The following is a 25,174-nucleotide window of genomic DNA, read 5'->3' on the forward strand; positions in this document are numbered from 1 at the left end:
TTTCTCCCCTCAGTGCGGTTTCTTCTTCTCTCTTTTCAGTTTTCAGAAAGCCCACTACTACCTGCCTGCACTTCGGCGGTCGATTGGATTGATTCCTCTATGTTCACCTTTTATCTTCTGACCACTAAAAGGACACCTTTACATCAGAAAGCCTTTTATCCTCAAAAAAGCTTTTCTAACGCAGCGTTGGTCACTGTCTCTGAGGAAACAGCACCTCAGGTCTGTTATATCAGGTCATATTGGTTTCCTCTATGTTCACTTGGCCTCTGGCTAATGCCCTGCTCCATGTATGGATTTTCTGTCCTGTAATTCCTCAGCCCGTCTGCCTGTGATGGGTTGTTCAGATCTAACCCTGCAGAACACTGCTGATTGCGGTGGTATATCTTCATCTTTATGTCTGAGTACAGGAGCAAGCTCTGCCAATGATCCGAAAATGTTTGCCTCGCGATGGATCTAGAGAATAGGCAACAAGGGCATGTGTTGCAGTTTGCAAGTGTATGACTTACAGTTTGTATTTTATTCTCATTTGCCTCATCTGCCCAGACAAAAGTGTGCAGTAGTTCAAAAGAAAAGTGTTGTGTGTGAATTTCCTGCATAGGAATTGTGATGGTCATGCGGGTGTTTGTTTTTCTCCAGTGTACAGCAGCAGTGTTCTACCTTTTATTTTAGACACATTATTTCTCCTCTTTTGCTCATTGAGTAATAAGTATAGATTTGAGTATAAGTGGCAGAGGTTTTTTAAGCAGCCTGATGGATGCCCTTCTACCTTTCTATTGCAAACACTGTTTTTTCCCCTTCAGGTGAGGATGTTGTTGTGGCTGGTTTTGTTCCTGCCTTCCATCTCCTCGGCTCAGCGATCAGAGCCCATGTTCTCAGCTATAACCAAGACCGTCCTCCCTCCCGACTATGACAACAACCCCACCCAGCTCAACTATGGCGTGGCCGTCACCGATGTGGATGGGGACGGAGACCTGGAGATTTTTGTAGCTGGGTGAGAAAGGCTGGGGCGGTTGTGTAATACAGATTGTTCTTACTCAAAGTTAGTTTTTATCAAGATTTATCTTACTCCAAATCAGAGGCTAAAAGAAAAGTACACTGTCATGTTCAAGTTAAAGGTTGAAGACAAAGGCAAAGTATGAAAGACGAGAGATGGTAGGCCCTAAGGCTCACTCTGCTGATAGAAATGGATGTGATTGGACAGAGTGCCATTGATGGGAACAGTTTGGCAAGCCTCCCACTATTCAGTGAAGCAGCAATACATTTCCCAATGCTTAACAGAATATAGATGGACTAAATTGACCCTGTTTAATAAATGTCATTTATGCAAGACACCCTATTCAGCAGGTATTTTTGGGCAGGAAAGAATCATAAAACGTCATGGAGGATGTAATTTCATTAGGGAATAAAAGAATCTTAGGACAGAGTGGTTTAGTTTATATGACCCTGCTATTCAGCACTTAAAAGCACTTAAAGAAATGTTACAAATGCATCCCTATACTACACTATTATTTTTCAAACACAATGGATGGATTATACAATAGACGAAGAAAGTATAGGTTGTTTTTTTAAACCTAAACATCTAAACAAATTACATTTTGACTGCAAGCTCAGTTATTTAGTTATCAAATTCAGGTTATAGCCCTGCAAGTTGTAATAATACCGATTGTTCCACATGCAGTATAAGGATTTTCTAATCCCTAATTTTCAACACATTTCTGCACAAGCATATTCTTGAGCAAGCAAATCTTACAAATAAATAAATATAAACATGTTTTTAGGTATTTTAGGCAACATACATGCAATTACTCACTATAATAAATACCAGGAAAATGAATGAATGAACATGTAACAGCCATGCCTCTGGTGCCCGTTGACAGCTTCAACGGCCCGAACCTGGTGCTAAAGTACGACAAGCAGAAGAAAAGGCTTGTCAACATCGCTGTCGACAACCGTAGCTCCCCATTCTACGCCCTGAGAGACCGCCAAGGCAACGCCATCGGAGTGACAGCGTGTGACATCGATGGAGATGGTCGGGAGGAGATTTATGTGCTAAACACCAATAACGCATTCTCTGGTACAGTACATGCTTTTTATACACAAGGATACACTTTCACAAGGGTGTGCCTTTTCTCCTGGACAGAGACAAAGCAGGAGAATCAGTATGCAGCTTATCTCATCTGAGTCTTCATCAGTTAACAGATAAGCTTTGTGCTGCTATTAATCAATCTGAGAGCTACGGAGCACACACTGCCAAAACTATACTCAGATTTTTGTAAAAATTGAAGAGGTCACTTTCAGATGGAACAAGTTCTTCAGTTCATAACACCTCTTAACTCTCTGAGCAATCTTTGACTCTCATGAACTCTTCTTCTTTCTTCAACAAGGTCGAGCAACATATTCTGACAAGCTGTTTAAGTTCCGCAATGGACGCTTTGAGGATCTGCTGAACGATGACATCAACGAACACAGAGATGTGGCCAACCGTATGGCTGGGCGCTCAGTGGCCTGTGTGGACAGGAAGGTATTACACACACAAAAACACACAAAGTAGAGCATATGCAGATACACACACATACAAACTCCCCAGAGTGTCTTCTGTGTACATGCATGGGTGCTTCTGTTTGTTTACCAGTGATAACTCATGCCCTGCCTACGCCGCCCTTCTCAGCATGTGCTATGACAGTTCATTTGGGGAAATGGTGTGCCATTTTCTCTCTTCTGTCCATCGCACCAGTGTAATTACAGAAGCCAGGGCTCGTTTGTTTTATAGAACATCGTACGAGGGGAGGAGTGATGACTGCACACTACTGCTTTCTGCCTATAGCATTTTCTCTCTCTCAGACCCTTTCCCATTGTTTTCTTGCCGCTTTCCACCTCCTTTACTCCCTTTTTTTTCTCTTTCTGACACGCTTATACTTTCTCTTTGTCTCTTATCTCACACACACGCATGGAGTTCTCACTTCTAATCAGGGGAAGGGATAAAGAAAGTGATAGCTGGAAGAGGACAGTAGGGATTACAATAGATTTTTTTTAACCACTGTCCCATCTCACTGAACACTGATAGGTTGTGCAGCTGCCAAACCGATTGGAAAGATATCTGCATTTAATGGCATAATGCTTTTAGAGGAAGCCAAAACCCTGATGTGTTTTCTTCCATGCTAGTACCAGCAGACAGATGGAGAGAGAGAATACATGTTCCTCTTGCTAAACAAGTTTTATAAAACCAGATTTGGAATGACGGCAGAAGGCCAAAACCAAGGCATGCTGTTTAGTTTGCTAGGTAGCTAATGTGTTTGTTCTTGTTTACTCATGAATAAAGTGTTATCATTTAGAAAAAAAAGAGAGATAGTTAGTCATCCGGCCGTTTCATCCCTCCCAGTCTCCTTGAAAGTGAAGTCCCATCATTAGTCTTATACAAACTGATGAAAGTGACATATTGAAGTATCTCGCATTGAACGGATGGATCGGCTCACTTTGCACTGACAGGCTGAATGCAGCTTTTAGAAACAGGTGGATTGTAAAAGCCAAAGTAGTTCAAACACAATTGATAAAAAGCACTTAAAAACACAAAAAAGAAAATGCTACATTAGTGGTGGTAGATCTTTCAGGCTTTTCAGTGATAGCTGTAAAGACTGATTTAAAGCGCAACCCCTTACACCTCCACGCACCAGCATGCGCTTTCCAGGCATGCATGTCACACTATTCACAAAGCCAATTCCAGTGACAGAAATTAGCCTTGGGTAGAGACTTATTGAAAAATCGTTGACTTTTAAGTTTGTTAAGTAACTGCCAGTGGCCTTCAGGTCTTTTATTGTAGTTCATTCTCATTTTGTGTGTGTGTGCTGCAACCCCTCCTCCCACCTCAGCAAGCCATTATGTGTAACGCTTCATGACATTTACATCAACTAGACTCATTTACTTTTCTTGTCTTGTAAAAATATAGTAGTGGTAACACAAATGGTGAAATTGCGTGTATGGTGTGTGTATTGATTGAAATATGTTAGGCTTGGTGGGAAAGCTCATTGGAATCCAGTGTGTAGTCTATTAGTGTGGTTCCGTCTGTGAGTTTGTGTCTGCAGGGACTCTGACTGATAATGGAGTGTGAAATTAATCTCCAAAGGAGGGAGCAGGGAGAGGGGCTGAGAGGAAGGGTGTAGAGCAGGGGTCTCCAACCTTTTTTAGGATGAGAGCTACTTTAAAAAAATAAAACAAGTCATGAGCTGCTTTTACTCCTCTTTTTCTTTTCTTTTTTTTGCAGTGTATATATTTAGCACATTTTAACATTATTGTATGCTTACCTTTAACCTTTGTGTGCTGTTTGGGTCTGTGGGACCCGTTTTCAGTGTTTACTAAAAGAAAATGTATGCAATTTAATTATTTGAACCTGCTTTATTTGGGGGTGGACCTCACATCCTCTAGAGGGGACCTAACATCCTCTAGAGGGGTCCTCACCCCCTATAGGGGGGTCCGGGGGCATGCTCCCCTGGGAAGATTTTTTTTTAAATGTTGAACTTAAATGCATCAATCTGGTGCACTTTGAGCACAAAATGAATGTATGGATACAGCTCTCAACACTCAGATGAAAGGGAGCTGTATACTTATATACCAAAATCTTTAGAATATGATCACAACCAATAACAAATCATTTAAACTTGTTTATTCTTATCTTATGTTACCTAGTTAGCATTCTTTCTTTTTATTTATGCATATTTTACTAATCACTCCCCTTTTAAACTGTTTTTTTTTTTACTGTCCTATAGTACACATTGGAATGATTTCTTACTTTATTTTTTACAACTATATTAAATAGATAAAGGTGTGCTCTCTCTAGCTCTCTCGCTCGATCACAGAGGCTGTGTGCTCCTCCGTGGCGATGACGGTTTGCGTTAAAAAATAACAATAAACATATTTGTAAAGTGGGGGGGACACAAACGAGATTTCGAAAAGTGGGGGGGACATGTCCCCCCTGTCCCCAGTGGAAATGACGCCATGCGTATGTGTGCGTCAAGTTGCAACACACACACAGTAAAACTCTGCCCCTCATGTGCTGTATACATGTAGGCTGGCACGACTGGCTGTGTTCAATGGGGCTGATTTGTTGTGTCGATTCTGCCAGAAGGAAAATCACCTTATGAAGGGGTGAGGTGCCGCTCCACATTGCTTTTCTTCCCGACTGCAACGCTGGTCCTGCAAATCAAGCAAGAACGTGATTGGTCGATATTCATTACATTACATTACATTGCATTTAGCTGACGCTTTTATCCAAAGCGGCTTACAATAAGTGCGTTCGACCAACAAAATACAAACTTGAAGAAAACAGAATCATATAAGTACATCAGGTTTCATAGAGCTAAAACATTTCAAGTGCTACTCAACTGGCTTTAGATAAGCCAGTCCTTTATTAGTATATAAGTGCTTTGTTAATAATTATATCGCTCGAAGTGGAGTCGAAAGAGATGAGTTTTCAGTCTGCGCCGGAAGATGTGCAAGCTTTCTGCTGTCCTGATTTCAATGGGGAGCTCATTCCACCATTTTGGAGCCAGGATAGCAAACCCACGTGTTTTTGGGAGCTTAGGTCCCCCTCGCAGTGCGGGTGCAGCGAGCTGTTTGGCTGATGCAGAGCGGAGTGCACGTGCTGGGGTGTACAGTTTAACCATGTCCTGGATGTAGGAAGGGCCAGATCTTCATTCTGGGGGGAGGAGGGGTGTTAGATAGATATAGAGTTGTAGTAAGTAAGGCAAGGCAAGGCAAGGCAAGGCAAGGCAAGGCAAGGCAAGGCAAGGCAAGGCAAGGCAAGGCAAGGCAAGGCAAGGCAAGGCAAGGCAAGGCAGGCAAGGCAAGGCAAGGCAAGGCAAGGCAAGGCAAGGCAAGGCAAGGCAAGGCAAGGCAAGGCAAGGCAAGGCAAGGCAAGGCAAGGCAAGGCAAGGCAAGGCAAGGCAAGGCAAGGCAAGGCAAGGCAGGTTTATTTATATAGCACCTTTCAACACAAGGCAATTCAAGGTGCTTTACAAAAATGAAAGACATTCAGACAAAGGCATTTAAAAACAGTAAAAGATAATAAAAGACACATTAAAAGAAAAGATACATGAATAAAAAGTACATGAATAAAAAGTTACAGTGCAGTTTAAGATATGAATAGTTCACACAGAAGTTCCACTTTACTGATGAACACAACGGCTCAGTTTCAATTAAAAGCAGCGACAAAAAGATAAGTCTTCAGCCTGGATTTAAAAGTAGTAAGAGTTGTAGCGGACCTGCAGGTTTCTGGGAGTTTGTTCCAGATATTTGGAGCATAATAACTGAACGCTGCTTCTCCATGTTTAGTTCTGACTCTGGGGACAGAAAGCTGACCAGTCCCTGAAGACCTGAGAGATCTGGATGGTTCATAATTTAGCAGAAGATCAGAAATGTATTTTGGGCCTAAACCATTCAGTGCTTTATAAACCAGCAGCAGTATTTTGAAATCTATTCTTTGACACACAGGAAGCCAGTGTAAAGACTTCAGAACAGGAGTGATGTGATCCACTTTCTTAGTGTTAGTGAGGACTCGAGGAGCGGCGTTCTGAATCAGCTGCAGCTTTCTAATATATTTTGTAGTGAGACCTGTGAAGACACCATTGCAGTAGTCCAGTCTACTGAAGATAAAAGCATGGACAAGTTTTTCCAAATCCTGCTGTGACATTAGTCTTTTAATCCTAGATATGTTCTTTAGGTGATAGTAGGCTGATTTAGTAATTGTTTTAATGTGACTGTTGAAACTCAGGTCAGAGTCCATGACTACACCTAGATTTCTGGCTTTATCTGTTGTTTTGAACATTGCAGGCTGAAGCTCAGCGCTAACTTTTATACGTTCTGCCTTGGCTCCAAAGACCATTACCTCAGTTTTGTCTTTGTTTAATTGGAGAAAGTTCTGACACATCCAGTCATTGATTTGTTCAATGCACTTACTCAGTGTTTGAATTGGAGCTTAGTCTCCTGGTGAAATGGTTATGTACATTTGTGTGTCATCTGCATAGCTATAGTAACTTATTTTGTTGTTTTTCATTATCTGAGCCAGTGGTAGCATGTAGATGTTAAAGAGAAGAGGCCCCAAGATGGAGCCTTGAGGAACCCCACATGTCATATTTGTCAACTCAGATTTGTATTTACCTATAGAAACAAAGTAGATAGAGTTCGCTATGATTGAGGTTTCGTTTATGCAAAGGGTAGATCTTTTTAATTACATTTCCTTTGTTTTTTTGTATATTTTTTACATTTTGGATTTGCTTGGCGAGTTACTTATTGAGAGCTTGCAAGCTACCGGTAGCTTGCGATCGACGTGTTGGAGACCCCTGGTGTAGAGGATAGGAAACAGGGTAAAGGAAGATAAAGAGGCAAGAAAAGGCTTCATTGGGAAAAGGTGAAACTGCATTTTATTCACCAAGATAGGAAAATAATAAATACATGTTGTCAAAATGTATTCAACTAACAGGCTAGAGCACCAAAGACAAGTCTAAGAAGTTGGAAAGTATTCAGAGATGGACTAACAGGTTTTATGGGTTTGGTCTTTTTAGACAATGAGAAAACAAGCAGCAATGTGTATTTAAAGAAACAGTGTCCTTGTTACTGTGAAAAAATGATTTATTATAAAACTTGTCGACACTGAAATCTGATTTATCGGGAGAAACCAATAAATAGTTTCAGAAAAGAGATGGTGATGTTCAATTGTTTAAATAGCCATCAATAAAATTGATTATCAACTCACCTTTAGCTACACATTTCTGGTTCATCGTTATGCTGAGTATATATATATATATAAAAAAACAAGTAAAGTATATTAATAAATGGTAACTATATTTATTGTTTCCACCCAGGGTTCAGGGCGTTATGCCATCTACATCGCCAACTATGCCAGTGGCAACGTGGGCCCTCATGCTCTCATTGAAATGGACGAGGCAGCGAGTGATCTTTCACAGGGCGTCATTGCCCTGTCCAACGTGGCAGAGGAGGCCGGTGTCAACAAATTCACTGGTAGATATGTGTGTGTTTTTGTGTGTGTGTTAGTTTTTGTGTGTGTGTGTGTGTGTGTGTGTGTGTGTGTGTGTGTGTGTGTGTGTGTGTGTGTGTGTGTGTGTGTGTGTGTGTGTGTGTGTGTGTGTGTGTGTGTGTGTGTGTGTGTGTGTGTGTGTGTGTGTGTGTGTGTGTGTGTGTGTGTGTGCACCCTCATCCAGTGCTGGGCCTTCAGTCTGATTTACACAGATATCATGGAAAGCATTGTCGTAGCCATGGATTCTGAAATATAGGACTTCAGTGCAGGACAGGAGTCGAGTAAGCGAGAGCTGGAGAGGTGCCATGTGAGTAAAAAAAAGAACAAGCAAGAGATGAAAGAGAACATGATGAGTGTAAGCGTGCGAGAAGAAGGAGAGTGTTAGTGGGCTCTTTTGGCCCTGTCACCTGTTTACTCCAGTCAAAGTGACAGGGAAGCAAAGGCGAAGGGCGATACGCACATACATCAGAACAGCTCAAGGGCCCAGATATGGCATCTATCACAGCCTGACGTAGTTCCCCCAGACTTTTGAAGGTGTGAGTAAAAGTATGTGGATGTCACTGCAGCACAGTGAGTGTTATGTGCAGTCAGTAAGATCAAAGGTTTACTGTGCATCCCATAAAGGGAAACAGAGACCGAATGTTCTGCAGCATTAAATGTTTTTGAGGTTGACAGGAAGTTACTGGTGATATTTTTTTACAGTTTGGGCCAAGTATCACTCCTGATCCTCCCACTGATTGGTTTATAAGGTGATTTGGCCAGTAAAGTCCTGGGTGAGAAACAGCTTTCCCTGTAGGAAAGATAACCTAAGCAGCCAGATATACTATGACACTTTTAAATCATTGTCTCTTTAAAGTTGATATATGTTTCTGAATAATTAAGTTTCATTTGTTCCCATGTCCATATATACATATACCGTGACCAAAGCCTAGCACTGTATGTGATATGCTGCAGTTTTTATTTCATCGGCCATTTGTTGTCTTTTTATTGTGTGCAATGTATTTACCATTTGAATGTCTGCTATTGTTTCAAAGATTGAATCTGTTGGTGTTGTTTTATTTTAAGCTGCCTTGCTGCAAAAGCAAAAATAAAGACATTAACTGCCATTCAAATGCCTTTAAAACTGAATGGATGACCTTGAAATATTCAGCAGGACTACAATTCATCACTGCACCTCAGCTCAGCTGGATCAACACTTCACTTAACCCTGTGATGGATACCTGTTTTGATATAGAAGAGGAGAACAATAAATGCCAAAATGAAGGATTTTACCATGATTTGTTTCTTTGATAATAGTGCTGCCTCCATAACACTTTGTTTGAACCATTGAAAAGTCCTTGACGCTGATGTCCAAGTAAATTTTGGAAATGGGACACGACTTTGCATTTGAGCATAACAGAATAAATCTTCTCCCTCAATGGATCTTTTAGCATGCAGGATGTCATCCGAGCCACCAGAGGGGCAGGGAGAGCCGGCCCAGAATCGCTGTGAATGATGTACGGTGGATGGCTTTGTCCTCAAACTGCCGTTAATCAGAGCGGAGGGACAGGCAGTGAAGTTGTATATCTAATGGTTACATATCTCTGGAGAGACATATTAGTGGTTTATGGCCATAGGGGGCGAGTGATATTTGTCTGGGCTGATGGAGCGGGCCAGTAAATCAGGAGCAAGTCTTGATGCAGAGCACTGACTCTGCATACTGGAAGGGCAATCAAAGCCCTTTCAACTCCATAATTAGACTCTGCTAGTTTCAGGAGAGACAGCAAGCACATTTCGTGGCATCTGCAGGCAGTGGCAAGTACTTCCGGCATATGCCACAGAGGCCGCTACTCTGTGGTATCTATGGCAAGTACTTCCGGCATATGTCACAGATGCCACAACTTGCCGAGGCATCTGCCGCTGCTCAACGGGAGTTGCCACAAGATGCCAGAGTAAGAGAAGGTTTACTGTAGCTGCCACTCGTCTTCCGTGGCAAATGCCGCTATTTAAACCCGTATTTATCGTGTAAAATGTCGCTGTTTAGGCATGACTTTATCGAACTGATCTGTAGCCTACACAGGACTGATGATTTGTACACTGATTACGTAATCAGAATACAAAAACCAAGTAGCCTAACTGTATTCAGCTCGCGTTACATTTGAAAAACAACTAATCTGATTACAGTTACTTTCGTAAACCTGAAGTGAATACATTTTGGAATACTTATTGGAATTATTGGTGGAAAAGTTTCCTCACAAAATGTATCATAATATTCATTACCGGCAGAACTGTGTGCACAGCGCAGCAGCATGTCTGTGAGGCCCCGCCCCCGCACGCAGATGAGAGAGATCTCTTTTTAAATATATTGAAAGTTAGAAACGGAGATGGTTCGATAAAACGTGCAAGATAACGTTTATGTAGCATTTATTTATTGTCGAAATGATGACATTTCATAACGGGATAAAATCAAAGTGAATGGCCTGCTATATCAAAGTGAATTATTTCACACACAGTGACGTCACGAGCTACCCACAATGCAACACGCGCCATATATATATATAAATACGCCATATTCCTGGAGGTGCAAATATCCTGGAAGTGCAAATATAGGCGCACTAGGTTTTTTTTCTGAATTAACGACCGAAGACATCGCTGCATGTCTTCGGATTACATCTCTGGACTTGAGGGGTGTGCTCTAGGTCGTTACCAGCGTAAACTAGAGCTGTGTGGGTTGTCGGATTTCCCTTACAATGTATGGAATTACGACCCTCGAAAGTGGCCTTCGTCGATTTTGGCTGCATCTACGTCTAATTTCTGGAAACACCAGGTGAATACCCCACTTGTCACAATAATATTATCATGCCATTGCATATATGTGGCATTTTAGAGTTGACTAGATATTGATTAAGGCAATAGACTATGATATACTCTGTTCTTGGTCCCCTCCTCTTCTCCCTGTACACAAACTCGCTCGGATCAGTCATTAGCCCGCATGGTTTTTCTTACCACTGCTACGCTGACGACACCCAATTAATTCTGTCCTTTCCCCGCTCAGAGACCCAGGTCGTCGCACGCATCTCTGCTTGTCTAGCTGACATCTCTCAGTGGATGTCTGCTCACCACCTCAAACTCAACCTTGACAAGACTGAGCTGCTCTTCCTCCCGGGAAAAGATTGTCCAACTCTTGACCTGACAATCAACATCGGCACCTCAGTTGTTTCCCCGACTCAGACTGCAAGGAATCTGGGTGTGACCCTAGATAACAACCTGTCCTTCACTGCAAACATCGCTGCTACAACCCGCTGCTGCAGATACACGCTTTACAACATCAGGAAGATACGTCCCCAGCTGACTCAGAAAGCGACTCAGGTTCTGGTCCAGGCTCTCGTCATCTCACGCCTAGACTACTGCAACTCCCTCCTGGCTGGTCTACCTGCATATGCCATCCGACCTCTGCAGCTCATCCAGAATGCAGCGGCTCGTCTGGTTTTCAACCTTCCTAAATTCTCCCACACCACTCCGCTCCTCCGCTCCCTTCACTGGCTTCCGGTAACTGCTAGAATCCACTTCAAGACACTGGTACTTGCTTACCGTGCTGCGAATGGATCTGGCCCTTCCTACATCCAGGACATGGTTAAACCGTACACCCCAGCGCGTGCACTACGCTCTGCATCAGCCAAACGACTCGTTGCGCCCTCGCTGCGAGGGGGACCCAAGTTCCCATCGGCGAAAACACGTGGGTTTGCTATCCTGGCTCCAAGATGGTGGAATGAGCTCCCCATTGACATCAGGACGGCAGATAGCTTGCACATCTTCCGGCGCAAACTGAAAACTCATCTCTTTCGACTCCACTTCGAGCGTTAGAACGATTAACGAAGCACTTATATACTAATAAAGGACTGGCTTACCTAAAGCCAGTTGAGTAGCACTTGAAATGTTTGGCTCTATGAAACCTGATATACTTATATGATTCTGTTTTCTTCAAGGTTGTGTCTTCCTGGTCGAATGTACTTATTGTAAGTCGCTTTGGACAAAAGCGTCAGCTAAATGCAATGTAATGTAATGTAATGTAATATTCAGTACAGGAAGCTTAGCAACACCTAGACGGTGTACGGCTGCCTGCTTGCACCTCGCGTAAAACGGCGGATACCGGAAGTACGGTGTCGCACTCGGCCCAATACCCGTATGTGTGTGTGAAAGAATGGCCTGCTGCTGCTGAAGGCATGGGGCAAATATAACTGTCCTTTGCCTAATTTATAAAGTAAACATCTCACTAGCAGTGGCAACTGCAATCAGTTACAGCTGCCCTAAGTCTGTAGCCAAGTCTAATAACGCCAGTGTACACGTTGCTGTGTCAATACAGATATGTATTTGTTAATTATTTGTCTTTACTAGTCATAATACACCTGGTTTATCGTAGCAAGCAGTGGAAACCATCAAGAAGCGACAATTGCCAAGGGCGTTGCAACCCTCACTCGTCAATATTTCATCATAAATATAGCACGTTTGTTTATTTTAGCAAACCATGCTCCAAGTAAAATTGAATAGAAATGATAATGTATAATCTTGTTGAAAAATAGAGATCGCACATCAGTCCTGTGTACAGATCAGTTCGATAAAGTCATGCCTAAACAGCGACATTTTACACGATAAATACGGGGTTTAAATAGCAGCATTTGCCACGGAAGGCGAGTGGCAGCTACAGTAAACCTTCTCTTACTCTGGCATCTTGTGGCAACTCCTGTTGAGCAGCGGCAGATGCCTCGGCAAGTTGTGGCATCGGTGGCATTTGCCGGAAGTACTTGCCACAGATGCCACGGAGTAGTGCCCTCTGGCAGATGCCGGAAGTACTTGCCACTGCCTGCAGATGCCACGAAATGAGCCAGGCCCTACTGAGTTTCAGATGAGACACTTCACTTTATAGAATGTCATTGAAAAATACAGGGGTGATATTGAGAGTGTATTAAACAGTCACGAAAAGAAAATTACTGTTAGCTTTTGGTTAACACAAAAGATTCTCGACTTGTGTTTCGTCTTTATTGGTTTGAGCTAGATGTGGTTTTTTGTGTGTGTGTGTGTTTGTGTGTGTGTGTGTGTGTTTGTAGCCCATCAGAGTATGTGTCAGCAGAAAGAACCGCCTTGCTTAGAGGAAATGGCCTGGAAAGGCAGTAATGATCTCTCGCCGTTCAGTTTTGTTATGGCGTTGATCCCTCTCCCTCTGTTCTCTCTGTTTTCTCACCTATCCTGCTTCAAAAGAAGAAGTCCGCTCACACTCTTTTTGATTCACTCATTTTCTTACAGTTGAGCCTTGTCTCTGTGTGTGTGCAGGGGGGCGAGGTGTTGTGGTGGGGCCCATTGTCAGTCAATCCCTGTCCGATGTGTTTTGTGACAACGAGTACGGTCCCAACTTCCTGTTCAAGAACAATGGAGATGGAACATTTACTGATGTGGCGCAGCAGGCTGGTAAGAGAAACTTGTGCAGACACTAAACAGATCATAGTCTTAATTCTAGACATATCCTGCAAAAACAATACAAAAGAAAGGCTTGATTGTTTGATGCATTGCCAAATACCTGTAGGTGTGGAGGACCCCATGCAGCATGGCAGAGGGGTTGCTCTGGCAGACTTCAACCGTGACGGCAAGACAGACATCGTCTACGGGAACTGGAACGGGCCTCATCGCCTTTACATGCAGCTGAATAACCGCAAACAGAAGTTCAAGGTGAGACCAAATGTGTTTATTGGGTATTTAACAGCTTTCAATGCCTGTTTCATGCAAACATGGCTTGATGTGTTACAAGTACATCAATCTGTTCCAAATGTACACACTTGAAGGAAGGTGAAATCAGAGAGAGGCAACACTTAATAAATGGAATTAACTAATTTAAAGTTCATTTTACACACACAAAAGATACCGCAGTAGTTTTATGAAGAGTTAAAATAATAGAAAACGTTCAAATTCTAATAACTTTCAACATGCCAGCACGCCAGGCCAATTGCTAAGTCAGTATGATTGTCTTAGTTTTGGCTTTAATCAAGCTAAAAGGGACAATCTTACACTAGCAATGTCATAATGAAGCCTTTGTTATCAGTTGACATGAATTAAGAAATGCATACAGTATGTTGTGAAAAAACCCATGAAATCTAACCATGTAGATAGTGGTAGACTACTTGTTTTGGTTGGGACTATTTCCTTGATAGAAATTGGTTGCATTGATAACTTCTCACAGTAAATTGTGTGGATACTCCAGAGTAACCAGCAGCACTTATTTATAATGTACAGCCTTTGTGTTGAGTGATTCCCCCATTTGGATATCAAGCACTGTAAATTATGTAGAAAAGTTTCAGAGTGAGGCTGTAGTTCTCTCTTCTTCTTCCTCCAGAATCAATGTCTAATGAACAAGTTGCACAAAGACAGCAAGTCTCACCTCTTAACTCTGTGAATCACGAGAGTTATCAATGCCAACGGATGGCTAGTGAATTAGCAGGAGTCAGTGCTGTCCTTTGGGATCGAGTGGGATTTAAAATGGGACGGATGGTGATTTACTCAATCAATGAGTATAGACAACTCATGTGAGACGGAGAGCAGTGTGCATGTGTTACCCTGTATGGTAATAGCATGAGAGACAGAGAAAAGCTCTGCTGCGTGTGAATCTGTGAAGGTTTCGCGCTCGGTGATCTATCTGTCAGCAGCTGCGACTGCATCTTTTACCAGAGATAAACGTCACAGCAGACATCTTTATAGGGGTCAACTAAGGGGTTAATGTGTGATGCTTAGCCCAGAGACAATTCCATCAGTGACTCACGCACACACACCCACACACAGAAGACCAATTAAATTAGCTAGCTGTTGTTTTCCTTAACTAAGATTGTTAAATCACAAGCCCACAACATATTTAAGACCCATTTTCCCGAGCTGACACTCCTACTAGCCGTGTTGACCTTTGGCATGTATAATGAAGCTGTTGTATCACTCCAGTAAACCGTTAATTAAATTGGGCTGAAACAGCAACTTGCCTGAGTCGTAGAAAGTGCCGATTAGGCCTGTTTGTGCTTTAATTAAAATCTATTGCCGAGGGTTTCCTTTCAGTAGGTTTAACACACTCACAAGCGAGCAAATACACCCACATGTATTATGTATTTAAAGAGACGGAAAAGGTCCCTTCTCAAAGGTTTGATTTCTCACTTATTGTGCAAATAAATAAAAAAAAGCAGGGAATAATTATACACACAATCATTTTAACCGATTTCAACAGTATAATAATGTATTAAACTATGTATATTTTAAGTGGATAATCAAAACGAATAATAATAATGATTTTATTCACAATATCTTTTTATTTATAAAATCCTTTTTGGAAGAAATCTCCAGTTATATCGTTTTTTTTAATCAAACTTTGTCCCCTCTTATCCTGTAAATCCCATGTTTCTGAGCTCCACATTTACAGTGACAGTTCTTTCTCCCTTTCCTTATGGCACCTCTATTCATCCCCATTGTAATATAGTAAATGTAGAACCGTCCCTCCCTCCCTAGTGGCCCTCAGTCGGCCATCCCCTCTCCTTCACCTGAGAAGCAGAAGGTCACTGTGGGCCCTCCCCACCTCCGACTTTATGAGCCTTATAATTAAAACAGGGAGTAAATACTAGAGGGAGTGAAGGGCTGCTCTATAACTCTTCCCCGACTTATCACCGTGTCACTGAAGCGGAGAGATATCCGTTACTTTCTTGTGCAAAACTCCTCTGCTGAGGAGACATTTTTTTGGGGAGGAGAAGTGCAGTTTACTTTCTGATGCAAGAGTATATAAAAAAAAGTCCTTTGTTCTCAACTTTAGGAATTAGATAAGACTTTAAGTCAGGGTGACTTTCAGCAAGTGAGTGAGCAGATGACAGATTAGCTTCTAAATCAAGGACTGGATTCTGATTAATGATTGACATGTTATGGAGATTGAACATGTGACCTTCAGGTTATTGACAGATATAGCTTGCATCACCTGTTCTCATGATGGGATGAACATACATTGGATGCAAGCTATAATTACAACAGGTTCTTGAGAAAAAAAACAGACACATGATAGACCTTTTAGCCTAGATGATTTCCAGATGAAGCAGTTGTTTATCGTGTCAGTGAGACTAAAAAAAGATAAAACAGTCAATCAATTCTGAACCACTACATCAATGAAAGGTCCTTGAGCAGACAGTCATAAATCAGCAAGTAAAATATCAGGCTGATGTAAAAAGGGAGACTGGCTGTATACAGACAAACAGATTAACATATGCACACACACAAAATCTGAATTATATACAAGAAACCAACCAGTTTACCTCTGACACAAATCTGCCTATGCACAAATATGTGATCAGCTTTGTGAAGAAACATTTTGTCATCAATACACCTGCAGTACAGTTCAAATCTGGGATCATTATGTGGTTATAAAAGGCTATTCAAGCACTCGTTCCCAATGTAGAAAATCATCCCTGCATGTCTTTTTATGTCTAAATGTGTACGTGTGTGTGTGTGTGTGTGTGTGTGTGTGTGTGTGTGTGTGTGTGTGTGTGTGTGTGTGTGTGTGTGTGTGTGTGTGTGGTGTGTGTGTGTGTGTGTGTGTGTGTGTGTGTGTGTGTGTGTGTCTCTCACTGGTGCACAATGTGATTTTCAGGACATAGCATCCCAGAAGTTTTCTATGCCGTCACCGGTTCGCACCGTCCTGGCCGCTGACTTCGACAACGACAACGAGATGGAGGTCTTCTTCAATAACATTGCCTACAGGGGCCCCTCCGCCAACAGGCTCTTTAGGTACTGAAATGTACAAGATACTCACACACACACATACACACACCCACACACATGCACACAAACACATGTGTTATAGTAAATAATAGCATGTGATCATACGGGTTAACACACCATTTTTTTGTGTCTTTATACACCATATTAAAACCCGGCTTGGAAGCTGAGAATAATTTTAAATTCCCAGCCAAGGATACTTATCTAGTCTGGCATCCCGCCTCCTGCTCCGCACATGAATGAATCTTTCATTAAGACAGTTTAAGGTCTCTTTTGAGTTAGGCTTCCTCTCTAGATAACATTAATGAGCTCAGCTCTCAAAACACAATATATGATACATATCAATTGTTTGGACTTAATAGTAGAATAAACCCATGTCTGAAGACAAATCTGATATGGCATGTTTGTCTGAACAGGATGCAGACGTCATGGTGAATTTTGCCATGAGCTGGTGGGTCAATTCATTCTGAATATCAATAATCAGTGTAAGCCCCAGAGGTTTCCTGATTATTCCTGCAGGCCAAGATACTGGAAAGGATTTGTCTCAGGACACACTGATGTCCAACAGAGGTCACTGCTCCACAGCTTGTATCTCAGCCACTGTCAGAGTGTGAAGATGAATCAGCTCATTTAACTCTCTGGCACTGAAAATAAGCTCACACTAGTGTGCCCAGGCTAATTTATTCAATAGGTTACAACTAATCCATATTGAGCTGAGCTGAGTGGTTTAATATCCAGCATCAGCACATTAAAGCACAGTGAAGTGAAATGATAACTTGAGGAAACGTGGATACAGAAATGCTTTGTCACAAAAGGTAGAGGCACTAGAGCTTATATGCATGCTTTCTTCCAACAAATGTCTCTCTGAAGACATTCAACTCAAGCTCATCCAGTATATTAATCTGCCCACAATAGGATTGAAACACAGACCCATTAGCATTCAATTATTAGTAACATCAGTAGTTCTCCTCTCCTCTTCAAGACACCTTTGACCAAAGCACTTTGGCGAGATTACAATTACATTAATTTAATTTAAGTAAATAGGAATCAACAAGTATTTAATTAAAAAAAAGCCCATCATAATGCTTGAAAATAACTGTAAATAGGTAATGTTTTTCCCTTGTGTATGTGTGTAGTGTTTTGTTTTAGTTTTGAGAGGATGTTATGCTGGGTATCTTTATATCAGAATCCGAAGTAAATGACCCATTAGTGGTGGATAATTATCTGTTACATTATTAGATGTTACCACTGATGCATCAAAATGTAAGCTACATTTTATTGTTGTAGCTCGTGAACGTCTAATTTACTATATTGTATGTACAATCTTAATCTGTAGAGTAGTTACCAAGTAAATGTAGTGAAATGAAAAGTGCAACGTTTCTCTATAGTGGGGTTGGAGTATACATTTGCAACCAATAGACATACCATAACATTGATAAAACTAACAAAGGTTGTTTACAACATTGCTTAATTATTTATAGTGGCTTTGGTCTTTGTGTTTTACAGTGTTCTGATGGGTAATTGATGTTTTGTTGGTTTGACAGGGTGAGCAGGAGAGAGCATGGAGACCCCCAGATAGAAGAGCTGAATATTGGAGAGGCAGCAGAGCCTGAAGGACGGGGAACCGGTGAGTGAAGGAGAACAGACAGCTGTCAATCATCCATCAAAGACCATCATCCCATCTGCTACTCCAACCTCTCATCACTAGGTGGCAGCAGAGCTCCACTTGGGTTTCCTCATGCGCCTAATAAAACAATAAATACATTTGAAACATTGTGTTTTAATACAGGAGCTGTAGCCACAGACTTTGATGGTGATGGGCGTCTGGAGCTGCTGATATCTCATGGTGAAAGTGCAGCTCAGCCTCTCTCTGTCTACAAAGTCAACCAGGTGAGTGTTTCTGACACATCTTTAAAATAAGGTAACACTCGTAACGTAATCTCAACCCAAACCCGCCCTTTTTCCCATTCTGTCTGTGTTTTAGGGGCTCACTAACGCCTGGCTGCGGGTGATTCCCAGAACCAAGTTTGGTGCTTTTGCCAGAGGAGCTAAGGTGGTGCTGTACACTAAAAAGAGCGGCCCGCACACACGGATCATCGACGGTGGCTCAGGGTACCTGTGTGAGATGGAGCCGGTAGCCCACTTTGGCCTTGGTGAGTTGTTAATTGTCAACACTAAAATGACATAACACTATTGCAGGGATTAAACGTGCAAAAGAAATCTTAGAAATGCATGTTGTTAAACCCCAAAGCCTTAAACCCAGTGATATTTATTTTTACAATAATAATCATCTGTGAAAAAGCAGCAAATTATCTATTTGAAACATCCAATGTTCGCCATTTAAAGTCTCTGTAGATTGATCAAATAATTGACTAAACCTCAGCACTTCTCTTTGCAACAGCCGGGTAAGGGATAGGCAGACAGAATGAGCATTACAGAGTTTCAGTGAGAAGGGAAATGAAAGCTTCATGTGGAAAGCATTGTTTGAATACCTCTAGCCTGATTGGATACCCATGGGGGAACAAGTTGTCTGTGGGTGGGAGCTGAGGGGATGGGGAGCAGGTGCTGCCGCTGGAAGCGGGCCTGGTTGTAAGGAACTGGCTCCCGGTCTTCTTCTGCCCCTGTATAAATGTCAGCTGGTGGTCATCCAGGCCTGGTAGCTCGCCCAATGCTACTTCCTGGACCTGTTCTTTATCAGGACTGTCCAAGCATGGATGAACGAGGCACTCAGTTTTAATGCCAAATAACTCACAGAAGTGAAAACTTTCCACACCACGTGCAAAAAGTGTCACTACTGGTAGAAATGTGATATATACTCCTCTCGACTAGAATAGAGGGTGTCATGCTGGGTGAAAAACAGGTGAAATATTCTTTGGCTCTCAGGCAGCACACCTGCTGAGTAAATCACTGTCTGGCAAGGTAACTCGAGATCTGTTTACATTATAAATGCCACTTTAATTAAGGGCTGCAGAGGCCGTCTGGAGAGGGGTTTCTCTACGCCTGATTAAAATAGTAAATGGAGGGTGCCACTCTGTCTCTCACTGTGTTTGTTTCAGTGAGAAAGAGAGGAAAGAGAAAGCTTTATGAGCTCTCAAGAATCACTAAAGCACCTACAGTTAGATGTTCCTCTCTGTGTGTGTTGTGTGTCTGACCAGGTAAGGATGTTGCCACCAATGTGGAGGTGTACTGGCCAGATGGTCGTTCATCAGCACGACCCCTGGAGCCTTCAGACATCAACACAGTGATGGAGATCCACTATCCGAGAGACGAGGAGGAAATCACTCCTACTGTGGAAATAGAGGTAAAGCAGTTATTCATAGTTATCCAAAAAGGATTAGTTCCTTCTAGGTCCTTCCATCGGTAATGTCACACAAGTAATTTGAGAATAGCACTGACACCATAGGGCCTAAAGGAACACATAGACTTCAGACATACTGTGTGTTACCTTATGTGTGCCAGTTAAATTGAACATGTGTCAAAGAACAGCAGCATCAATGGAGCACATTATCTGCTCTATCACCTAATCTTGCATTAAATTATCTTAGTCAAAGTCTTGGTTTTTTTTGTTGTTGCATATTTAACTACAAATCTAACAAACATACATATGCCATCACAACAATTTAAAGATGCAATGGTTGTGTGACGATTAAAAAGGGAAAACCTACATAAAATGTTTCAGTACGGTGTTGAGCCTTTGCAAAAACAGTTTGTTCATTAGCATAGATTATCCAAGTCTCAGGGAGGATTAACTGCATTCTATCAAACAATATTTCATCATTTTATCAGGTTTTTCCTAGATTTTTCACCCATCTATATAATCTCCTAATCTAAATCGAACAGGCTTAAATGTATTTTTATTCAGAAACATTCTTGTTTCTAACTAGACTGTCTGTGTCTTACAGTGCGGTCATGGGTTTGCTCTGAATGAGAATGGCCGCTGCACAGGTAAGCTGCAAATATCTATCTGTTCACCTCTCTAATATGTTTCCTTGTTTGAAACTAGACAAAAAGTGTCTTTCCTTCCCTCGCCTCCCCCCTCCCTCAGATAAAGATGAGTGTACCCAGTTTCCTACTGTGTGCCCCTCTGACCGCCCCATCTGCACCAACACCTATGGCAGCTATAAGTGCCGCGCCAAGAGGAGATGCAACCAGGGCTTTGAGCCCAACGACGATGGGTCAGCCTGCGTGGGTGAGTGAGGCAGGGCAGCAGGATAACAAAGATCAGGAGAACAAAGGAAGCACTGCCGTATATGAGAAGCTTCTTTAATTACTTTAGTTTTGAGTAAAGGCTTAGAGGTGCTAACATTCCTCTGACTGGTCCCCTCTCTGTTGTCCTGCATGACTAACCCTCACCTGTGAATGCGCTCTTCTTTTAGCCATAAAGACGCTGACGTTGGCTAACTTTGCTTGACATCTCTTTTGATTCTTCCCTCCCCCACAGCCCAGGTGGCTTACTTTGGGGGAACACGGTCTTCTGGGGAACGCAGACGGTCAGGACTTTCTTACTGGATGCTCCCCATCTCCGTGCTACCACTCGTCTCCACCCACCTCCAGACTGGACTACTGTAGCCAACACTGTCTGCTCCCCTTCCTAACACTCTCCACTGCTAAATGGGGGAGTACAGAAACTCTTTGGAGAACACCTTTCACTGAGCATCTACTCCTTCTTCTCCTATGTGGATCTCTGCTATCTTTTTCCATCTGTTATTTACAGCTTTGCCCCCTCCTCACTGCCGCTATGTGTCTATGTACCTCTTGGCTCCCGGCCCCTTCTGGACTATAACAAAACACACAGCAGGGAGCATGCTCGCTGGGAGCGACGGGGTTCAGAACTAACTGTGTCACACCCGCACAGCCCTCATGTCATCACCTGGCACTTATCTTAGTGGGACCTGAACTGAGGCCAAGTCAATAAGTGGAGCAGCGTACAGTAAACTCTGCGCATACAGTACAGTAGACCACCTTCATTAGAGACCCGCTGAGAGCCCATCTGTGTCTGCACAACGCCACCACGTTAATCTTTACAATGTCAATCTCATTCTTGTTATGGGCTCACTGGGAGGCTGAGGAACACCAGGTCTCCAAGCTTTTAGGCTCAGTGTTTGTGTGTGAGTAAGTGTGTGTGAGCGTACAGCGTCCAAAGAGGCAGTCGGGTAGAGAACATACGCCAGACCATCTGTCGCCGATGGTAGGTTACATTTTGTTGCTTATGAATAATACAACAGCACAGTGAAGAATATAAACACACTTGTATGTGTGTGTGAGCACAATAATTGTCAGGGACAATTGTAATATTTTTAAGTAAATAGCAGTAAGGTGTAGATGAAACGCAATTTACTAAGCAAAGTTAAAGCATTTGCAAAATATTGCAGAACTGTATATTTTAAATGAGTGTCAGCTTTAAATATTTATTGCAAAAAGTAATCCCCCTAATTTGTTGCCATCTAAAAAAACAATTGGCTGGTTAGAATAATGCGAAGACAAAAGGGAGAGGGTGTGGATTTTCATGGACCATTACTTTTTTCTTAAATAAGATATTTTCTACAACATAATATACTTTAACTGATGAGGCTGGTGATATTTCATATTTTTGTCGTCAACAAATTAAATGAATAGACAAAAATCAATGATGCGCGAGTCAGTCTTCAGAATGTCTTTAAAACAGCTGGGGCAGTGTAGTTAAATATAAATAAAAACTTTTGTCCATCACTGTAATGTAAAGCGATCGCTGTTAATGGTAAAGCCCGGGGGCCTCATTTATAAACGGTGGCGTACGCTCAAAAGATGGCGTACGCCAGTTTCTACGCAATGTTTGCGATTTATAAAAAACAAACTTGACGGGAAAATGTGCGGTCCTCCACGCAAACTCTGACCCATGCATACGCACTACGCACAAAAACGCGAGGGACGACAAAGTACGACACCATGGCGGAAGAAAGAATGGAGAGAAATATGTGGAAATAATACCATAAATATAATATTACCTCTCATGTATCATACAATAATTCATTTGCAAACATTGATTAAACCCAATCTTAAAATTATTAAACAAACTGCGACTCCTCAGTGCACACAAAAACCTAACTTGGAGAAATAAATAAGGATATGTTATTGAAAACCACCTCGAATATGTTGTCTTAATGTTATGACATTTATTCTCATAAATGATGCGGTATGCATAAGGACAGAATTACGTCTAAACTGAGGCCGTTTTGTATTATAGGTTGTATACGAGAATGGTTTTATATCATGTTTAATCATGTTTTATGCCGTTTGCTAAGACTTGATAAGTCGCTCATAAAACACAGGAGGTATGGAGACTAAGAGCACCATATATTTGGTAGATTTGTCAGCTGATATAACTCAACACATTAGTTTTATTTCATTTAACTGGTGATAGAGTTTCTGCGGGGCTGAGACGCACAGGCTGCAGTGGAGACGCTGCGCAGCTGATCGACAGCTGGAACACAAACCACCAAATAAAAAAATAAACATGAATCGACTCCACTCCGCAGGGATCCCCCGATACTTTCTTACAGTTCCTGTCATGGGGGGGGGGGGTCTCCTGCCCCCGGCACAAACACACTGACACACTGCCTGCCACAATCTGATTTCATTTCATTTCCTTCTTCATGTAGTCAGTCAAAATGAATATTAATACGGGGCGTTTCTTTGACTTTTATAGGCAAATATGGGCGTTACGTGAAGCCCGCAAAAGTTGCGGCCCATTCCCAAAACGCCCCCTACACCCTACCCCTCCGTTTGCGCGTTCACGCGGAGGGTCCGCCATATTGAGGGCTGTTCCAAACCAACGAGTGTGTAGCGGTGTGGAGGGGGAGTGGGCTATCAAGCCCTCAAACAGCGAGTCTGCATCGGTGTTGACTTGAGACCGGTCTCTACTTGACCGGTCTCAACGCTGTGTGTGTCCGTCAGGAAACAAGCTGTTAACAAGTAGTTCCAGCAAACATCCACTGATAAACTGCGATGTTAACAACCTCATGATAACCCTATGTGTTTAACTTAGGATCATACTGTGGCCCAATCCCAAACCACTCCCTCGACCCTACCCCTCCGTGATGGAGTGAACTCCGTCTGTAGCCATACTCGCAGCTCAACGAGGCTCCCTCCTGTCAGATGGAGGGAGTAAATACAGCAGCAAGCTTTGGGACGGCCTCCCCTATCTCCGGCAGAAACAGGAAATGCCATAACTGTATGTAACAACGGTTTCAAATCAGCATCTCTTTGACAAAAAGTTTAAATGAATAACTCAAATAAAACTCCAAACATCTTTCATTGTGTTTCAAAGCTCTTTTAGTTTTAAAACCTGATGTTTATAAGCTTCTTAGTTTTTGCAACGGTTTGTAAATATACACAACATTATAATAAAATGCACACATTTACCTTTTTCTAGACTAAACACAGGTATGATCCTAAGTTAAAAAACATATGAGGTTATCATGAGGTTATTAACATCGCAATTTATCAGTGGATGTTTGCTGGAACTACTTGTAAACAGCGTGTTTCCTGACGGACACACACATCGTGACTCCTGTCAGGTAGAGACCGGTCTCAAGTCAGCACCGCTGCAGACTCGCTGTTTGAGGGCTTGATAGCCCACTCCCCCCTCCACACCGCTACACATCGTTGCTTTGGAACAGCCCTCAATATGGCGGACCCTCCGCGTGAACGCGCAAACGAGGGGTAGGGTGTAGGGGGGCCGGTTTGGGGAATGGGACTGTGTTTAGTTTAAAAAAAAAGGTAAATGTGTGCATTTTATTATAAGTTGTGTATATTTACAGACTGTTGCAAAAACTAAGAAGCTTATAAACATCAGGTTTAAAACTAAAAGAGCTTTACAAAAAAGTAACACAATTAAAGATGTTTGGAGTTTTATTCGAGTTATTAATTTACATTTTTTGTCAAATAGATGCTGATTTGAAACCGTTGTTACATACAGTTACGGCATTTCCTGTTTCTGCCGGAGAGAGGGGAGTTATGTTATATTTCACACAGGCTCCGCCCTCTACTGGACTCTATGGGTACTACTCTCTATCATGCTGTGCGTGCTTTCACCTACTGAGTTTACGTAAACGTAGCCGGCCAATCGGGGCGAGCCTACCTGAATGCGCGCACAGGCCCACAGTATATAAAGGCGGCTACACCCGCCGCCCACTATCCTTTTTCTCTTCAGACGATCTGACAACCGAAGAGTTAAACGAACGAAGATTAGAAGATTAGAAGGAAAAATGGACTCACCGCACTGTTGGAAGCTCAGCTATGCACCACCTCACCAGATCAGAGCGATTATTTGTAGCTTGATCGTGGCCGCCGCCGTTGTCTGCCGTGTGATATACCGGTGGAGGGATCACGCCGCATGGCACTTTC

General features: G+C 42.4%; 1 protein-coding gene across 1 annotated transcript; it reads left to right on the plus strand.

Annotated features, from left to right (window-relative positions):
* The first annotated feature begins 806 nt into the window (after positions 1 to 806).
* crtac1b (cartilage acidic protein 1b) lies at positions 807 to 23,307 on the plus strand. Its single transcript, XM_034203789.1, has 14 exons — positions 807 to 991; positions 1,878 to 2,074; positions 2,385 to 2,521; positions 7,854 to 8,010; positions 13,334 to 13,468; positions 13,584 to 13,726; positions 16,662 to 16,798; positions 18,334 to 18,416; positions 18,579 to 18,679; positions 18,774 to 18,942; positions 19,945 to 20,090; positions 20,692 to 20,734; positions 20,835 to 20,978; positions 21,231 to 23,307. The coding sequence occupies exons 1-14, from the start codon at positions 807 to 809 to the stop codon at positions 21,356 to 21,358; spliced, it is 1,905 nt and encodes a 634-aa protein (XP_034059680.1). The 3' UTR covers positions 21,359 to 23,307.
* The last annotated feature ends 1,867 nt before the right edge of the window (positions 23,308 to 25,174 follow it).

Source organism: Gymnodraco acuticeps, unplaced genomic scaffold (genome assembly GCF_902827175.1).
Source record: "Gymnodraco acuticeps unplaced genomic scaffold, fGymAcu1.1, whole genome shotgun sequence".
Taxonomy (NCBI): domain Eukaryota; kingdom Metazoa; phylum Chordata; class Actinopteri; order Perciformes; family Bathydraconidae; genus Gymnodraco; species Gymnodraco acuticeps.

Coding starts and splice junctions, on each gene's coding strand:
- crtac1b (XM_034203789.1), top strand. CDS start 807: ATGTTGTTGTGGCTGGTTTTGTTCCTGCCTTCCATCTCCTCGGCTCAG. Junction 2,075..2,384: donor CACCAATAACGCATTCTCTG/GTACAGTACATG, acceptor TTCTTCAACAAG/GTCGAGCAACATATTCTGAC. Junction 16,799..18,333: donor TCCGCCAACAGGCTCTTTAG/GTACTGAAATGT, acceptor TTGGTTTGACAG/GGTGAGCAGGAGAGAGCATG.